Source organism: Hemicordylus capensis, chromosome 3 (genome assembly GCF_027244095.1).
Source record: "Hemicordylus capensis ecotype Gifberg chromosome 3, rHemCap1.1.pri, whole genome shotgun sequence".
NCBI lineage: Eukaryota > Metazoa > Chordata > Lepidosauria > Squamata > Cordylidae > Hemicordylus > Hemicordylus capensis.
In genome coordinates, this window is record NC_069659.1 from 142430834 (window position 1) to 142450413 (window position 19580).

The window sequence follows — 19580 nt, forward strand, 5'->3', positions numbered from 1 at the left end:
ATTTCGCTCTGAAACATATTGGCATCTAGTGCAATTTTTAGAATTGGTGTTATAAGGTCCCAGAGACCAACCTGGATGCTGCATTCTGTACCAGTTGTAGTTTACGAACTGTGTACAAAGGCAACCCCATGTAGAATGCATTACAGTAGTTAAGCCTGGAGGTTACCAGCATATGTATTATCGTTTTAAGGTCATTTACTTCCAGAATTGGGCGTAGCTGATGCATCACATCAGAAGCTGATAAAAAGCACTGCTGGCCACTGCCTCAACCTGAGACATCAGAGCGAGTTTTAGATCCAGGAGCACTCCTAAGCTATGTACCTGATCTTTCAGGAATGTAACCCCATCCAGAACAGACAGAACTAAACCATCTCTCAGGTCCTGAACCCCCACAATCAGTACCTCCGTCTTATCTTTATTCAACTTCAGTTTGTTATCCCTCATCCAGCCCATTACTGCCTCCAGACAGGCATTTAGGGAAGGTAAGCCATTTCCTGATGGGGAGAAATAGATTTGGGTGTCATTAGAATATTGATACACCCTGCACCAAGTCTCCTGATGATTTCCCCCTGCAGTTTCATGTACATGTTAAAGAGCATTGGAGACAGTATGGAGCCTTGTGGAACTCCATACATAACTCTCATTTTGCAGAGCAACAGTCTCCAAGCAACACCATCTGGAATCTACCTGAGAGGTAGGAGCAGAACCACTGTAGAACAGTGCCACCTAATGCCACCTACCTCACGTGCTCCAGAATGATACCATGGCCAATGGTATTGAAAGCTGCCAAGAAATCCAAAAGTATCAGCAGAGTCACATTCCCTCTGTCAGTACACAACTGGAGATCATACATCAGGCCGACCAAGGCGGTCTCAGCCCCATTGTATGCCCAAAAGTCAGTTTGAAATGGATCTAGATCAGGCCTGCTCAACTTAGGCCCCGCAGCTGTTTTTGAACTACAACTCCTAGCTCTACAGCTTTGTATTGGAAAAGGCATTCTCCTCTTTCCCACACAGGAAGGAATACCTCTTCCAAGATGGTGCCCACTGGACACATATGTATACTCTAAACAAAAAGCTTTAAGAAATTTTTACTTTATTCATATGCAAAGTTGTGCCAGTGTCACACCATCAACCAACCAAGATTTCTTTAGTGCTGCAACAAGCCTACAAGAATTTAAAACAAGAGAAATTTAGTGTGGTGATTTCTCCAGTGATTGTTTTATTTGTTCCAAGCCCAAAAGATATTGCAGCTATACAGCTGAATAATTTAATGGCTCAACCAGTCTACAATTGATAATCATTTTAAACATTGAAAGAGTCTACAAAAGCCAGTAATGTTCAGCTGACCAATAGTAAGGAAGCAGAATTCAAAATTCAGTTTGCCTTGAAATGTTATTGCTGCAAAGATAGCACAACAGTGGTAGGGTTAGTTTCAACCATCTATTATACCCAAAGCACCGATTCATCCAAACATAAGCAGGCTAATTTGACAAAGGTGTTGAAAACACTCCCAAGTGAAACCTGAATCTGTGAACCTTAGGAATATTCCTAACCAGAAATCCTAAGCCACTTAACCACCACATGTCTTTTGAACAGTCAAGGTAAAACTATTAGGAAGTGCAGGCTATTTTGAACCCTACGTGGAAAGGGGAATGACAGATGTTCAAGCTGGTTTCATAAAAGGCTGAGGAACAAAAGATATTATTGCTGATGTACACTGGATTACTATTATTACATTTTATATCCTGCTCTTCCTCCAAGGAGCCCAGAGCAGTGTACTACATACATAAGTTTCTCCTCACAACAACCCTGTGAAATAGGTTAGGCTGAGAGAGAAGTGACTGGCCCAGAATCACCCAGTTAGTTTCATGGCTGAATGGGGATTTGAACTCGGGTCTATGGATGCGAAAACTGGACTTTGAAGAAGCAAGATGGAAAAATATTGACACTTTTGAACTTGGTGCTGGAGAAGACTTCTGAGGATACCTTGGACAGCCAGGAAAACAAACAAATGGATCATAGAACAAATCAATCCAGAATTTTCACTCAAGGCACAAATGACCAGACTCAAACTATCATACTTCGGACACATTATGCGAAAACTCTGCTCCCTTGAGAAGTCCATAATGCTGGGGAAAGTTGAAAGAAAGAGAAGAAGAGGACAGCCAGCAGCAAGGTGGATGGACTCGATTACAACAGAAATGAATGCACCACTGAGAGACCTTAAAGGCCAAAGAAGTCAGATCTTCCTGGAGATAATCTATCTATGTGGTCGCTAAGAGTCGACACCGACTTCACGGCACTTAATCGATCAACAAGCATCAGAGTCTTAAAAATTCAGGGAGAAAGGTAAATTGGGAGAATTTCTTCTCTTGTCCAGCACACTCTTTAAAAGGAACACATATAGCAGGCCTGCTCAACTTCGGCCCTCCTGCAGATGTTGGCCTACAATTCCCATAATTCCTGGCTATTGGCTACTGTGGCTGAGAATTATGGGAGTTGTAGTCCAAAAACAGCTGGGGGGCCTAAGTTGAGCAAGCCTGACATATAGTAACACAAGAATTATGATAAAGTTGCTCATGCCAGAACCAGTAATAACCAGGAATGTTTAGAAGGAATCATCTCTAGATTGACCACAGCTCCTTAGACTTAAGAAGCCGAAGCACTGTTCTAGCGCTATATTCGCTTGAATTTCAGTTTATCTGCTAGCTAACATCACAAATGTAAAAGCCTGCTCCTCTTCTGGATAATAAGATAGTACATTGTGGTGTACTCTCACAAAATACAATATGAAAATATTCACTCATATTCATAGCATGTTACCACATTTATTTTATTGTATCATTTGCATGAGTTTCAATTCCTAGACAAGATCCACAGAACCAACACAACTAGCTGCATGTGCCCAAATGGACTTCAGGTTTAGGCTTCTTGAACCCCTCCTGCCACATGACAAATCCACTCCAATACAGAGAGGAACCTCAAAAGACACTTTGTAATATGGCACGATGGTCAAAATCCCAATGTACGTCCTGGGCTACTCCTACAATCTCTTTGCATCCTAGCCAAATTTGTTTTATCAGGTATCAAGTGACTTGCATCATTAAACACAAGCAACCAAAAAACCCAGTTAAAAAAAGGAGCTGCAAATACTTAAAGCAATTATAAAAGCATTAATAAATGAGACCAGCATGAAAAACAACATGAATCTTCCAGGGCCCTCTGATCATCATCGCAGGCCCTGCTCATGACCCCACCACTAACAGAGATCCGGTTGGCGGGGACTAGAGACAGGACCTTTTTGGTTGTGGCCCCTTGGCTTTGGAACGCTTTTCCTGAAGACCTTCGCCATGCTCACTCCCTCAGTGTTTTTTAAAAACCAGGCAAAATACAAGTGCTAGTTATAACTTATAAAGTCCTAAACGGCTTAGGCCCTGGGTATTTAAGAGAACGTCTTCTTCGTGATGGGCCCCACCGCCCACTGAGATCACTTGAGGAGGTTGTTTGGTGGCTAGACAGAGACGGGCCTTCTCAGCTGCTGCCCCAAGATTGTGGAATGCACTCCCTATGAAGATACAAGCCTCCCCACCTCTGGCAATTTTTAAGAAACTTCTGAAAACACATCTCTTCAACCAAGCTTTCTCAGCTTTTTAAAACTTGTTTTTAAATTGTTTTGGCTATTTAATTGGTGTTTTATGATACTTTAATTGTTAATTATTTTATGCAGTTTTATAATTTCTGTTTTAATTGTTAATTGATTTTAATGGTGTTTTAATGTAAACCGCCCTGAACCTTTTCGAAGGGCGGTATAAAAAATAATAAAATAAAATAAAATAAGATTAAAAACAAACAAACATCTTAAAACACACCTTTTTTAGAAGGCTTTTTAATATCATAATTTTGTTATATTTGGTAGGTTCTTTGGCTTTTTTTAATTTTCAGTTTTAATTTGAACCTAATAATTATTTTTAATCTTAAAAAAAAAAAATTATAACTTGTATCTGTGTCTATGTTATTGTTGTAAGCCACCCCGAGCAGTATTGCACTGGAGGGGCGGGGTATAAATATTTTAAACAAACATTTTATAATGTTTTTGAAGGTTGGTAAGCTTTTTTGGCAACATAGGAAGCTGCCATATACTGAGTCAGACCATTGGTCTCCTCCAAGGTTGCAGGCAGGAATCTCTCTCAACCCTATCTGGGAAAAGCCAGGGAGGGAACTTGGAATCTTCTGCTCTTCCCAGAGTGGCTCCATCCCCTGAGTGCTCACACTTCTAGTCTCCCTTTCATATGCAAACAGGGTGGACCCTGCTTAGCTAAGGGGACAAGTCATGCTTGCTGCTACAAGACCAGCTCTCCTAAGGAAAAAGAACACATATTAAAAAGTTACCCCTGATAACTTGACAAAGAGACACCTTTTAATGTGGTGATTGTCTTTATTTAGCAGGGGGAGAGTAACTGGCCCTATCCACCCCGAGCACAGTACTTCCAGTGACTGTTGCTGGTGACTATCTTATGTTTCTTTTTAGATTGTGAGCCCTTTGAGGACAGGGATCCATCTTATTTATTTATTTATTTATTATTTCTCTGTGTAAACTGCCCTGAGCCATTTTTGGAAGGGCGGTATAGAGATTGAATAAATAAATAAAAATATAAGGAGTCTGAAAATGTCAAGGTCAACACTAAGAAAGCTAAGTTCAGTCTCACAGGCTCGGTTTAATCATACCAAACCATAGTTAATGAAATTAACCCTGCAATGAGTTGACAAAATATGGTTTTAACCAACAAACCAGAATTCCAAATCATTACTGGATTCAGACTGGTTTGTTTAGGTAAATAAAGTTTCACATTAGGCCTACCCATAACCCATTATTTGTTTGGGGCCAACAAGCCAGGATCTGAAATTAACAGTCTGAAGCTGGTTGGCAAACACAGTATGTCCTAACTGTGGTTTACATTATGTCTAAATTCACAGACCAATGATAAACCACCACCAGAACCACTGTTCTGCCTCAAGAGGGTGCTGCAACACGGAGATTCTCTGCTTTAAGAGGCAGTTGCACCATGAAGATGGGAGTGAACTTATAGCAGACAAGCGGGTCTAAATGACAGTTTGCCTGTTGTGGTACAAGACTCGCTCAGCCATTGTTGTGTACTCCTGTAAACCCACAAACCAGAAACATAGTCATTTCCCTAGCCTGCTTTAAAGCTGGCTGCATTCCAGAAATAAGTCATTCTGTTAAGGTGTTTCCCTCATGGTGCCCTCAGATAACGCCAAGACTGTAATAAACTAAGAAGATGCTAGCGATGAGCAGAACATTTCAATATCAAAACGTTTTGACTCAAAAACGGGCCATTTTGAGTGTTTCGAGCTTGAAACAGAACACCCTTTAAATAAAGGGCCTGTTTTGAGCTCGGAGCAGAACAACCCTGTTTCGATCAGAACGTTTCAAAATTCCAAGTGCCATTTTCCCACTTGCTGATTAATTTTCTGTCACTGGATTCCAATTGGCTTGCAATTTTCTTGCTTCTTGATTGGCTTGTCGTCATACTAATCAAGTATTGTCATGGGCACATGTGCCCCCATTGGCTGGGGAGAAGGAGGAGGAGATTTCAACATTTATTCAAAGGGAATGGGAGGCAGAGAGAGCCCTTATGCCTCTCTTGAAGAGGATACATCAGGAGGGGAGGAAGGTAGGTTTGATTTTGTGGTTTTCTCAGCACTGAGTATAAAATTGATGTTGAGAGAAGCTAAACTGTCATCATGCACATGGGACATGGCTTTCTCTGTTGTTGCTCCCAGTGAATGTCTGCTCTGATATCCGTGGCTACTTTTAAGAAACATAAAGACCTTTTTATTTGTTCAGGCTTTTATCCTCTAGGGGCTGCCAGGTCTCTCAGCTTTCCTGCTTCTGGGTTTTGTTTTGTTGGGGGCGGGGGGGCTTTTTAAAAATGGTTTTTATTGTTTAACTCATTTCAATGTTTTAAATGTTATTTTTATAGAGTTTTCTTGTATTTTAACTTTTGTAAACCGCCCTGGAATGTCTTATGAAAGGCAGAATAAAAATTGGAAAAAAACAAAACAAAACATTGCTGCTATAACTATCTGGTTTTGCTGGATCTCAGATTGACAAAGGCAGGACTTGGGTGCCTGCCTTGAACCTTCCATAAGTTGTGGTTTGGTTTATTTGTGATATAATGTTGTGGCGAGAAATGGACAGTGGCAGGTAGGGTGTGTGTGTGTGTGTGTGTGTGTGTGTGTGTGTGTGTGTGTGTGAGACGGGGGGGGAGAGAGAAACAATATTTCTTGGCGATTGCTGTGATGAGCTCCATGTCTGGCCTTGAGACTAACTTGTGCATCTACTCTGCAATCTGCATTGCAAGGTATACTCAGTCAAAATGTGACTGAAATTGTGCAGTGTTTCTTTAAAAAAAATTAAAAACACATTTTTAAAGAGGCTTTAAAATGTTTTATCTGCTATGTATCTGGTAGGTTCTTTAGTTTTTACACTGTTCAGTTTTTAATTTTTTATTAACTTTGGATGTGAAATTTTTTTTAAAAAATATTGTAATTTTACATGTGTTTTTAGCCTGGTCTTCTAACTTGTTTAACTTTATTAATCTTTTATTTTACATTGTAACTATTTTATTAATGTTGTGAGCTGACCCGAGCAGTAGTGTGCTAGAGGGACGGGGTATAAATATTTTAAATAAATAAATAGTTGAGCATATGGCTATGCTTGCTGCTAAGGGTGCTGCTGCTGTGGCAGCTGTTGCAATGCTAGGAAGTAAGGAGTCATAATTGTGTGTGAGAGAGCAACTTGTGCCAATGATGTTACCGCAGCGCAGGTAGTGTGGCGCCAGTGGATTCTGGTTTAGTCATTCTTTTTTGGCCGTTTTTAGACTGTTTGAAATTTGTGTTCTGTGTTGGGCAGGGGACAGATCTCATTTTACTGTATGCTCCTGAAGTGTTTTTCAAAGCAGGGTTGCAGACTGCATTGCAAAACTTGTGTGCACTCTGTGACTGCAGCTTATTCCGGCCATAGGGAACAATGAGGAAACTCAAAACACCCCATTGTTCCCCATGGGTAACTCCTGGGACACCAAAGTGGATTGGGTGTTAGGGCATGATGTTTGCTACCTACTACCCAACCCATAAAAGAAATGGGCAAGCAGGTGATTTTTTTAACCTTTCCCCCAAACCCCCATAGGCACTTCTTTTAAAGTGGCCATTATCTTTTATTGAGCAAAGGGCAGAGCAACTGACCTATCCAACCCCGGGACAGCATTCCTCCAAAGGCTGTTGCTGGTGTCTATCTTATCTTTCTTTTTTATTGTGAGCCCTTTTGGGACAGGGCTTCATTTATTTATTCTTATTTCTTTATGTAAACTGCTTTGGAAACTTTTGCTGAAAAGCAGTACATAAATATCTAAAGGAGGAGGAGGATCTTATGGGGGTTGTGGGGAACTGTTATGTGGGGGGGGATGTTTAAAATAGCCAGCTTGCCGGGGGGTTTTGTGGGCTGTGTGGTAGGTAGCACCCTACATGCCCTACCAACCCCACACACATTGGTGTCCCTAGGAGTTACCCTAGGGACACCAAAGAGGCATTCCAAGCTTCCCCATTATTCCCTATGGCTGAAACACTCAAAACGTTTTCTGTCGAAACAGCCAACTTGACTTGTTTTGACAGAATATTTTGGCCGTTTTGCATTTCATTTTGATCTCAGAACAGATCACAAAATCCGTTTCGTGCACATACCTAATGATGTGGGTTCTTAATTATGGTTGGCACAAAACATGCTTTTGCATTATGTCCAAACCCAGTTGAAGGCTTTGGTCGGGGTGGGGAGGGGAGGCGGGGAGGGAGGGTGTTGCAAACCATATTTTGTCCTAACTATGGTTTTGTCAGGAGATATTTCCTGTCAGGCAGTGCAAGGTGCAAGTCACTGCTGCAATCAGTGAGACTATCAACAGGTGAACCTAGTCAGCAGAAATGTAACAAGGTCATGTGAGCCGGCTAAACATGATTTGTTAGGGCTAGTATATAACAGAGGCCCAAGCAAGTGTCACTTGTCCACAGTGGTCCACCCGGCTCCAATCTGCTGCTGTAATCTATGTGTCTACTTTGAATGTATATATGTGTATCTGGACCAACTGAGGACTGTATATCATGTGAGTGCCATTTAACTCAATACATGCTACCTGTGATTTTACTCTTGTCTCTGAGTGTTCTTACTACAACCAAGTTGGGGGTTAGCAACCTATGCTCTGCTACGACGGCGCAGCACCAACAGGTTTGGTACGGTATCTTAACTGAAAATCTATATTTATCCCATTGCTTTACATGTGGAGGCTAATGCATCTAATGAGCAGATTTCTGAGACAATAGAAGATGAAAGAGACAAGCAGCTCTAACTGGTTAGCACAAGCCATTGTCTAGTGTGATGTCTACTGCAGATTTAACCAACACAAAGGTAAATATGGATATTTACTGTATATACCACTTTTCAACAAAAATCGTTCTCGATGTAGTTTACATTGAAAAAGAAATAAGAGGGTTCCCTCTTCCCAAAGGGGTCACAGTCTAAAAAGATGACAAGGCAGACACCAGCAGCAGCAGCCGCCACTGGAAAAACGTTGTGCTGAGGTTTGAAAAGGACAGTTGCTCTCCCCCTGCTAAATATGAGTCACCATCCAGTGGCACACCAAGGTAATTGTGGCACCTGGACCTGATGTCATGGGCTTGCAATGCTTGATGCCCACTGCACAGGCATCACGGCACTGGAGCGTCTCACAGATCTCAAGAACTGCTGGGCTGGCCGGACAGGCCCAACAGCCACTGCACCCGCCGCGGGGGTGGGGGGAGGCCTGCTCAGCTCATCCCCCAGCCATGCACATGGAGGATACAAGGCAAAGATCGGTGCGGCAGGGTGGCAGCAGAAGCCCCCCCCCGAACATTTGGAAGCCCCCTGGACATTGCAGGCCACGGACCAGCGCCCCAAGGTCTGGGGGTAAGAGCACCTCTCTCACTACCTTAAAGGGTGATTCTTTGCTCAATTCACAGGGATACTCACCTTTAACCTTCTGCTAAACAGACTAATCAGATTTTTAAATGCCAGAACCAACTAACACGTAATTGTTACGTTATTAAGAATTGGTTCAAGCATAATGCAAACCATGATTTGGAGTTGTACATCCATGTCTCAGAGTCATGCACTCCCTCCTCCCTTGTGGGCACAACTTCCTTCCTCCTTTCCTGGACAAAATGGCAAATTATGGTTTGCCTCAAAACAGCAAAGGAAAATCACTGCACATTGGGAGGAGGGTGTGCATGAGCCCAAAGGTCCAGCTTCATTCCTCATTCATGTAGTGCCAAACCACTATACATTCGATAGCAACACCATTTCCCCCCGAACACAGACAGGAATACACCAGCTCAGTTATAAGCTTGATACACTGCATTCTTCCTCTTAGCTGTCATTTAGTATTTAAATGCACATACCTGTGTTCTGTGAGAACAGTTACTGCCGATGGGTGGTTGGCACAGTACGCAAGGTATAAATTTTTCATTTGTGGCATCAGATTTAGAAAGCAACCACCAACCCTCTGCTGTGTTTCAGGTAACCTGAAAAAACAACATTAATGTAATTTCTGAAATATTCTCAGACTGTTAAGGCACATTGCATTCCATAATCACCAAGATGGAGACAATATTTGCCTTTGCTGTTTCTAAAGTCAGGTGCAAGTTGTTAGTGATGCAGGTTGAAAGGAATTTTTTTAAAATAGCAATCAGTTTGTTCCATCTTGGAGATGGAGGACCAGGGAAGCAAAAGGTACAGAATCTTGTTTTATAGTCTGTGGATATGTTTGATCATTCATGTGTTGGCATGTCATTACGTTTGAGCTGATGGCCCATTGCTAATAAAATAAAAAGAAAATCAGGATGACAGTCAGAATGGTAGGACTTAATACTTCACCGAGCTTTTATGTCAGGTGAAATCAATGAGCTTCAGCACATAGAGGTTCAGGAGCTACAACAGTAAATGTAAGTAATAAAAGTAAAATTGAGGAATCCTTCGATATTTACTAACACATTCCCATTATTTTCTAATGCTTGTTAACACTTGCTAATGATAAGCTTTAATCGATATACAAGGGACTGCCGACAGGAAGAGTGGACAATTCATTCCTTTCCACTTTTCTCATTCCTGTATTACTGATTAAGTACATTTGATGTAGTACACCGCTCTGGGCTCCTTAGAGGAAGAGCGAAATATAAATGTAAAAATAATAAATTAATAAATAATAACAACTAGCCCTAACCAAGTTTACAGGATCACTTCTCTATCCCCAGCTACTTTCTCCTCATGCTGGAATTTCTACCCTGAATTCTAAAAGCTAGGTTCATACTGCTACCAGGTCTGCAATAACTTTGCTCAAATGCCATGCACAAGTATAGGGTTTTTTTTAAAAAAGGTGGGGGTGGGAATTCACGTTTGATAACAACGAACTGGGAGAAGGAAACAAACAACACCATGGCCTGCTCATGTAAACCTAGTTTAAGGCCATTGTCCTGTTACATTTAACTGATTGCTTCAAAAATAAAATTCCCTACTGTAACGTACACATCTTAACACCACTTGCTTTATTGTTCGTCTCTGCATTAAGCTAGAGCAGTATTTTCACATTTTCTGCAGTTGATATTCCAACTACATGGTCATACTTTTGCCATTACAGTTAACCTGTAATAATGACAGGCCACATCCAGAATAGTAATCATTGTAATCAATGAGACAAGTTAGTTATGGCTAACCTTAGTCCTATTAATTTCAATGGGACCACTATTCCCTCTAACAGAGATTCCCAGATGTTGTTGACTACAACTCGCAGAATCCTCAAGCAAAAGCCATTGCACCCGGGGATTCTGGGAGTTGTAGTCAACAACATCTGGGAATCCCTGTTAGAGTGAACACTGAATGGGACTTAGTCTGTAAGCTGCCTAATAGGTTCAAATCAACATGTGAGAGAAATATATATTGCTTCAGAACAATCAAGGTATCATTTTAGACAGTTAAATGTACTAATTTGCTCATTTGTGTGGTACTTACTTGGTGCATTCTTCTAAAGCCTGTACAAGCATTTGTTGAAAAGAACGGATTTCCTCTAAGTTCCCCATTAAATATGAAGTATCTGTAGAATTTAACCTGGAGCAAAGAAAATTAAGAATAAACACTCATACAAAAATACTCTCCATAAATTATAATATTGGTTAAAGCCTGAAACTGGCTTCTGCTTGACAGGCAAAGAGTTATCTCCTTTCTCATGTTTTGTCAGCATTCTGTCCTCAAGAAGCTGGAGGAAAAGGAAACACAAATCAGAATGCATCTAAGAATATATATTCTGGAGCATTATCTCAGTAGATTCAGGAGGCAGGTAGGCTGCTTCCTCACTTTGGCTTCACATGCCGAGTTGATCCTAGACCACGTAATGCCCCAGCCAAGAAGCATCCTCTGATGCCTACATCTCTCACCAACCCTAAATTTATTAGCATCAGAGTTGCAATACATATACTGGGTAAATGCTGAGTTTCATTCCATGAAGTTCTGCTACTTACATTCTTCAAATCCTAAAATGCACGTACACTTTCACTGTTCTATAGTTCATAAAGCCTACTTACTTATATACGTAACTCTTCCTACAAGGAGCTCAGAGTGAGGTACATTGCTATGTTTATCCTCAAAGCAACCCTGTGAGGCTGAGAAATAAGTGATTGGCCTGGAGTCACCCAGTGAATTTCATAGCTAAAAAGGGATTTGAACTCGGGTCTCCCTGGATATAGTCCAACACTAATAATACAGCAGGATTTCACCTTTACTTCACGTCACTGATGAAACTTCCGTAAGCAATGTGTTTGTGGCACATGCACAGGTAATCTTGCTTGTATGGAGGCTATGTATGCACTGAAGCCCAGTGGCCCTGTCCCTAAGACAAGACCAGTTCACCACACGTGAACTGAGCACTAGACAATGCCTCAAAATCCTTTGCATCACATAGATGAGGGGATTGGGTGGTATGTTCTGGTGCATTATTTTAGTTTATACAGGAAGCCAATCAGAGCGACAATAACCAGTCCAGCTACCCAAGCTAACCAACGGTGGAGGCTGTGACAGCTGGACTGTTCCACCACATCAGGCACAGCATAGAAAGGATGAGGCAGCAGCAGACAACCCAGAATGGCACCTGGTCTATTACCTGCCCATCTTAATGACAAGTTCTACACTGGTTATAGAACAGTTCTAAAAAGCTATTTTTAAAAGAAGCTCTTTGCCCTGAAATTTCCTAGAAGACTTTGGCTTTGATGTCACAGAAATGTTTAAGCACATCAACATCTTAGAATTGCCAAAGTGAAGAATCAGCGTCAGGTGGCAGAAGTAACATTTACTGTGTACATCTCCACATTGCATTGTCAGACACTGTCCATGACTGAGCCAACACATGGCAAAGAAGGCAGATCTGGCCAATTACCCACGCCTTAGTCACATCACAGCTGGATTTCTGTAACGTGTTCTACGTAGGGCTGCCCTTGAAAAATATTCGGAAACTGCAGCTAGTGCAAAATGCAGCAGCTAGGATTTTATCCAGAGCTGCCCGCTGTGAAATCTTGGCTTTTTTCCCAGGCTCTTTAATGAATGTGTTGTTGCTGCTGCTCTGTATTTTATGGTCATGTTGTGTATGTTTTTAAAAAGATTTTCAATTACATTTGTATTTTTATATTGATATTCCAATTTAATATTTTTAATGTGTATCTGTTTTATGGTCTTATATTGTTTTAATGTTTTGTAAACCACCTTGAGATTCTTTTAATGAAAGGTGGTATAATGATTGATTGATAAGAAAGAAAGAAAGAAAGAAAGAAAGAAAGAAAGAAAGAAAGAAAGAAAGAAAGAAAGAGAAAGGTATTTAACTCATGGTCTTTAAAGGGCCACCGATGTGCTTCATGCAGAAGGAATTGTTAATGGCAAAATATACTTACTTTTCACTAGCTTGTAAGGGTCGCAAGTAGTTAGAAAGCATGGTCTGTAGCTCCTTAGCATATTCATTTTCTGTTTCTAGAATGTTTTGTAGCACCTATAATACAGTACATCAAAACTTGTGGTCATCATAGCACTACAGAGGAAAAAGTGGACACAAACACCCATTTTTTTTAATTTTTGTCTTACTTCTCATAGGGCCTAAATACTGCGAAGGGAGAACAGGGAGGACCAAAATGCTAACCATTTTGCATTGAAGTAAATTTAAGAAATTGCAAAATAAATGAAAAAATGAAGCAGAGAAAATAGTTCAAAATGGCAACAAACAGGACCTTGCCTGTAACATCGTGAGTATTTGAAGCAATGGTAGCTCACCTTCGACAGATATGACAGAAGTCAAATCAAAGTTATGAGAGCGCACCATGCTCTGCAGCCCGCCCGCCCTGTCTTTCTGTGGTTTAGACATAATCTATAAATAGCAGCCCTACATGGGAGAGGCAAACAGGTGTGTGGACCTGACTCCACATCATAACCCAACCAACAAGGACGCATCCAGACCACACACTCCCGCTGCATGTGCCACTTCTGGCATCCATGGTGCAGGTTCTAAATGATTCTAATGATTCAAAGCATCATGAGTGTTGCTAATCCAAAGATGACTGGATCATCAAGAAGACACAAAAGTAAAGAAGTTGCAACAATTCATTAAGTCTCTTCCAACTCTTTATATATACACAAGTAAGAATCACTAATGCAAAGCCTATGGATTGGCTGATACATCCCTTGATTTCTCAACACTTAATTATTCCAACGATGTGTGAGTTGACACCACTGAATCTATAGTTCTATTGTTAATGACTAATTAACACATGCCATCATAACTTCACAGAACTTCCTTGCTTAATGAATGTCATCATAACCAAGAGTCAAATATGTGAAGTAGAATCTGATTCCTCCCCTTCGAATCAACCTTCTAATCACCATAAGTACAAAGGAAGACTGCTTTTGCTACAGAAGCTCTTAAGAAAAGTTATGCAGCACTAATAAAATTCCAGTGCTCACTGGTTCGGGATTTCTAAGACTTCATCGGATTGCCTATACCGATGTGCAGTCTCACTTCCACCAGCTGACAGGGAAATAAACCATCTGAGCAGAGCAGCTGCCTCTGTTCAGAGCTATTTTAAAAACTCTGTATGAAGGAGTAGAAGGGGAAAGAAAAAAATGTAAGTTACAAACCTCCTTCCCCAAGATGTACTGGGTTCCAAGAGTCGCTAACACAGGCTGCTGTAGAAAAGCAGCAGTGCTGCATGTCACAAAAAAACAAATCTCCAGGGGTAGACATCACCAGCATCACAATTTGTAGCTCTTCAACACCAAAGTGATCGGTACAGAAGAGGAACTTATTTTAAGTGTAATGCATTTTGAATTGGAATAAATTCATTTAATTCATTCTGAATCAAAGAACAGGATAATAAAAACACAAGAGCCATGCCAGATCCAGTCAAGGATCCATCTAGTCCAGTAACTTTTATCTAATGTTGGCCAACCAGATGCCTCTAGGAAACTTACATGCAGAGAAGCAGCAATCCTCCTCCGTTGTACATCCCTAATATCTGGTATTCCAAAGTTACACCCATTGGCTAAAAGCCTGAATAAAAAGGGCAGTCTTCACTGCCATGCCTTCTGGCAGTGGTTCCCAAACTGGGAGCCTGCAGATGTTGAACTACAACTCCCATCAGCCCCAGCTATAATTTATTGTGGCTGGGGATGATGGGAGCTGTAGTTCAGCAACGTCTGGAGGCTCCAGTTTGGGAACCATTGTCTTATGGGGAAAGGTGATGCAACACTCTGATCTTTTCAACAACAACAAAAAATTGGAGCTGGAGGCAAGTACAGAAAAAGATTACCAATCCAAGCAACCCAAGCTATACACTTGCTTTTTTCACTGCTACTGTACACCAGGTCAACAACTGCAGGGAGCTCTCCACAACAACCCCAAGATAGCATTTCTAGGTAAGGTAAAAGTGTGTCATCGAGTCGGTGTTGACTCCTGGTGACCACAGAGCCCCATGGTTGTCCTTGGCAGGATACAGGGAGGGGTTTACCATTGCCTCCTCCCACGCAGTATGAGATGATGATGCCTTTCAGCATCTTCCTATATTACTCCTGCCTGATATAAGTGTTTCCCATAGTCTGGGAAACATACCAGTGGGTATTTGAACCGGAAACCTCATGCTTGCTAGGAAAGTCATTTCCCTGCTGCGTCATTTCTAGGTAGTCACCACCAATTTAATATGAAGTTTGAACTTCAAAAAACAAAAAAACCACACCCTCAATATAAATCACTTTGAACCTCCTTGAATTGAATCTCATTTGCCTCACTAGGTTGCCCATTCTTCCAGTTTGGAGAAATCACCATCTGCTTGGCTATTAACTATGCTGAACAACTTGGCTACATCAATACTTATCCCAAATCATTTATGCGTCAGAGAAATAGCACCTGTGCCAATATAGATCCTCAGGAGTTTCCGCGACTACTTACTTCTGTTGTGAATTCAACTCAATCCAATCCAATTCCTTTATTACGATCACAGACCAGCACAGTTTACAAACAGAAGTCCAACAAAAACCTACATAACCTACAGATTTATAATACAGTGGTTAAGCACGTACTTAAGCATACAGATCAGTTAATGATTCTTAAACTCCTGGCAGATTTTACTGGCTATCAAATAGAACTTAGGTCATTCTGGTCATTTAAAAAATCAAGATAAAAAGTCTGTACAACCTGGATGACAATTAATAAAAGGGGTTATATGTATATGCCATATCTCTTGGTAAAATTGGCAGTAGAGGAGCACATGAGCCATTGCTTCAATATCACCCAATTTGCAGAGACAAATACATTCTTTGTAGGGGATTTTTTGATATCTGTCTTGCAGGACTGCTGCTTGCAAGTCATTGCATCATGCCTGTGTCAGAGCTCTGCTGTTTTTTTGGCATGATTATCTCATTTAGGTATCTGTCAGGGTTGAAACTCAGAACTTTGTTGCCCAAATGGACACCAATGAGAATTAAGCCCTGATCAATTTGATTTTCCATATTGTATATTCTTTGTCTGAGCTTGACCCTGGCATTTTCATACCCCAGAGTAATTGATGCAAGAGGGGAGAAGCCATAGTGGTGCAGCCCTTCATCCATCTCTCTTTTCCATCTGGAGTGATAGCTAACACAAGTGGAGCTAGACCTGCAGGGTGGAAAACCAGCTTCAGTCAGAATTCGAAGATATTAATCCATGCTCTGGCCTCTTGCTTCCAGGCGAAGGACAGCACTGGGCACACACCGGGGTATCTGAAAAATGTTCCTCAGGAACTTAGATTTCATGGCTTCTACCTTAGAGAAGATAGAGTACATGCCAAGTTGAACTCCATATAGGAGCTGTGTTTGTACTTTGGCCGAAAAGAGCTTTATTGCGGAGAGAATATATTGGGCACTGATGGAAAGATTGAATTGCTTGTGTACTCTTGTGTGCATTCTGCCTTACATATTCTCTGTGTGCACCCCTTCTGCCTGAGGACTGGAATACTACACCAAGGTATTTGAAATACTTAACTTGTTCTAACCTGTGCCCATTTAGTGACCAGTTCCACATCTTTGGTCTCTTTGCAAACACCAGGATCATAGTTTTGTTATAATTTATTTCTAAAAGTTGTTCTTCAAAATAGGTAGCAAGAGACTCTGTTGTGAAACTGCCCATTTATTCCTATCCTGGGCTTCCTGCTTTTCAGCCTGTTGTCAGTCCAATACCTGTCCCTTTAACCCACAACTGCCAGATTCACCCAAACACTTTAGTGAGTAACACTATAAAAACTTCTGGAAAGTTCAAGTTTAAAATGACCAGTGGATCACTCCATTTAAAATGCTTGTTGACATTCTCAAATTATTCTACAAGTTTGTTGAGGCAAGTCTTCCTTAGCAGAAGCCATGCTGATTTATTCTCAGCAAGGCTTGTCCTTCTGTGTTTAAATATTCTAGCTTTAAATAATGCCGTCTTCCAAGTTACCTAGAGCACATTAGAATCATAAGTCTTTATTTTCCTGGATCCCCCTAAAACTAAACTTACATTGGCCACCTTCCAGTCCTTTGTTACAGAATCCAATTATAATGCTAAGTTGCACATTTTGGTTAGAAATGTAGCAATCTCACATTTGACCTCTTTGAAGACTCTCTGGTGAGTGCCATCTAGCTCTGGTTACTATTAATTTGTAATTAGTCAATTAGCTCATAACTGTCATCCTGTGTTACATCTGACATAACTCCTTAGATGCCTTCCCAGAAAACAATGGTACAGATGTGGGTCTCTCTCCAACATCTTCCACAATGAAGGCTGATTCAAATAATCCATTTCACCTCTTTGTCATATCCCCATCCCCTCAGAGTACTCCTTTCATACCATCTAAAGATGTTTATACTGCCTCATCCAGTAGCTCAAAACAGTGTACAGAAAATAACACACCATAACTAATACACAAACACTTTAACAGGGTCACTCCCATCAGAGAACAATCCTAGCCACATATACAACAGAATGCAGGGATGAACCACCCTTGATCAGAGGAGGGAGAGATTTTCAGTGGCAACCAGGAACAAAGGAAGCTGCCATATACTGAGTCATACCATAGGTCCATCTAGCTCAGTATTGGCTACACAGACTGGCAGCGGCTTCCCCAAGTTACAAGCAGGAATCTCTTTCCGCCCTATCCTGGAGATGCCAGGGAGTGAACTTGGAACCTTCTGCTCTTCCCCGAGCAGCTCCACTTAGGGCATATCTTACAGTACTCACACATCAAGTCTCCCATTCATATGCAGCCAGGGCAGACCCTGCTTAGCTAAGGAGACAAGTCATGCTTGAAGTCAAGTTCATCATCATTTTGGGAACTCCAATATTAAGTAAATGTACTCCAAACATTCCTACAATATTGGGATGCATTTGGACAAGCTATACTACTCACTTCTGCAATTTGCAGTCTGAAGTATAAAACAGTTATTCATGCCTATATGAAAATCTGATGAAACCACTGACATGCTGAACTATTTAAAATGGAGAACTCGCTGTCTCTTTCATTAGCATTGCTGGACTCTGTTTTATTCACTTGAATAGGCCTATTCAATTGGAGGGGATGGGGGGGAGAGACCATTTCTGAGTTCATTCTTCTGTTGGTAACTTGACTCCTGCCCCCAAGATTAAAATGTCTCCACTCTACAAGAAGCACTAGGAAGGACAAAATGTCACGAAGAACACATAAGCTATTAATTAGCAAGTTACAAATACTAGGCTAGGCTAGCACAGAAGAAGCAGAAAGATTAATACGTTATCTTGCAAAGTAAAAACAAAATGATGAAATGTCAGCAAACCACAATAAAAATCACACACAAAGCCAAGCTACATACAAGAAAACAAATTGTTGGCCATGACAATACAAAACTAGTAACAAGCAAAGACTTGTATAGAAGGTAGAGGGAAGGGACTAAAACAGGGGGCCCACAGAATCATGATGTAAGGCTTCTAAAAATCTCTAGCACAATTTGCCAGGTTTGCACTGCAGTGGTGCCATTGTGAAATAAATCCTCAAGATGTATTGTCATGATCTAATCTCTGAAAGGAGAACAACAACAAAATGGTGTTAGCCAGCACATGGAAGAAAAACTTGTCATCCTACTAAAAAGACCACAGAGGCTTTTAATTTTAGAAAAATGCATCTTAATAGTCCCATTAGCCTCCACCCCACCACCACAACATAAACCTAAAGAAACAGGTTGATACCATTCTAAAAATTACCACTGGCTACTAAAACTATACGTTCAGCTTACTGTAAACCAAATTCCTACAGATTAATATATATTAAAGTTTATTTTGCTTCCTCCAAGTCTCCTGTTTTCATAAAACACCCATTGGAAGAACAAAAAGAGCATATTTTGACCTTCAAGATTCATACATACCAATTTTATTAAGGAAGATTTAAATTCTCATAATTCCTGTGTCTCTCACTGTCTTCAAGATCACTTGCCTACCTCCCATTCAGGGAAAGTTGAGGACATTATATGTTTACAATATTTTGATGGTTATAAAGCATGAAATATAATGACACTTCACTTTCAGCAGAGCTGAACTTCACAATTCCTAATCTCACCATTCTGATTGTCTGCTCCAATAATCACTTTTCTCCTCTTTCCTGCATTCTGAACCTCTCATGCTGCAAGATCCCATGAGATTTCAGAGACCTTATTCTCTGAGCCTCATCATATTTGATGGATCCAGCAAATGTGGATTACTTTCAAACACATGGAAGCCTTTTACAGTATGCAGCACAAATGAAAAAGGTAGAGCACTGGATTTATCCAGCTCTAGCTATCCCTTATTCACAAGACAATGGGGGCAGTGGGAGATAACCAAGCATGTTTAACAGTTCACTCATATGAAGCTCACCGTTATCTCTTTAAAGCAAAAGCTTTGATCAGAGATTGTCTTTAAAAGATGGCCTTCT

The 19580-nt window shown here is 40.8% G+C and overlaps 1 protein-coding gene across 12 annotated transcripts in view; it reads right to left on the reverse strand.

Annotated features, from left to right (window-relative positions):
- ARHGEF7 (Rho guanine nucleotide exchange factor 7) overlaps window positions 1–19580 on the reverse strand; it is a 159540-nt gene that overhangs the window by 84039 nt on the left and 55921 nt on the right. For all 12 annotated transcript variants that reach the window (XR_008319854.1, XM_053311162.1, XM_053311158.1 and 9 more), the window contains 3 exons: window positions 13038–13132; window positions 11113–11208; window positions 9507–9629 (listed from right to left, as the gene is read on the reverse strand). Coding sequence is in view for 11 of the 12 variants with exons in the window: in XM_053311162.1 (XP_053167137.1) it covers window positions 9507–9629; window positions 11113–11208; window positions 13038–13132 (314 nt within the window). In the remaining variant the exon portion in view is untranslated. The remainder of the gene's footprint in view (window positions 1–9506; window positions 9630–11112; window positions 11209–13037; window positions 13133–19580) is intronic.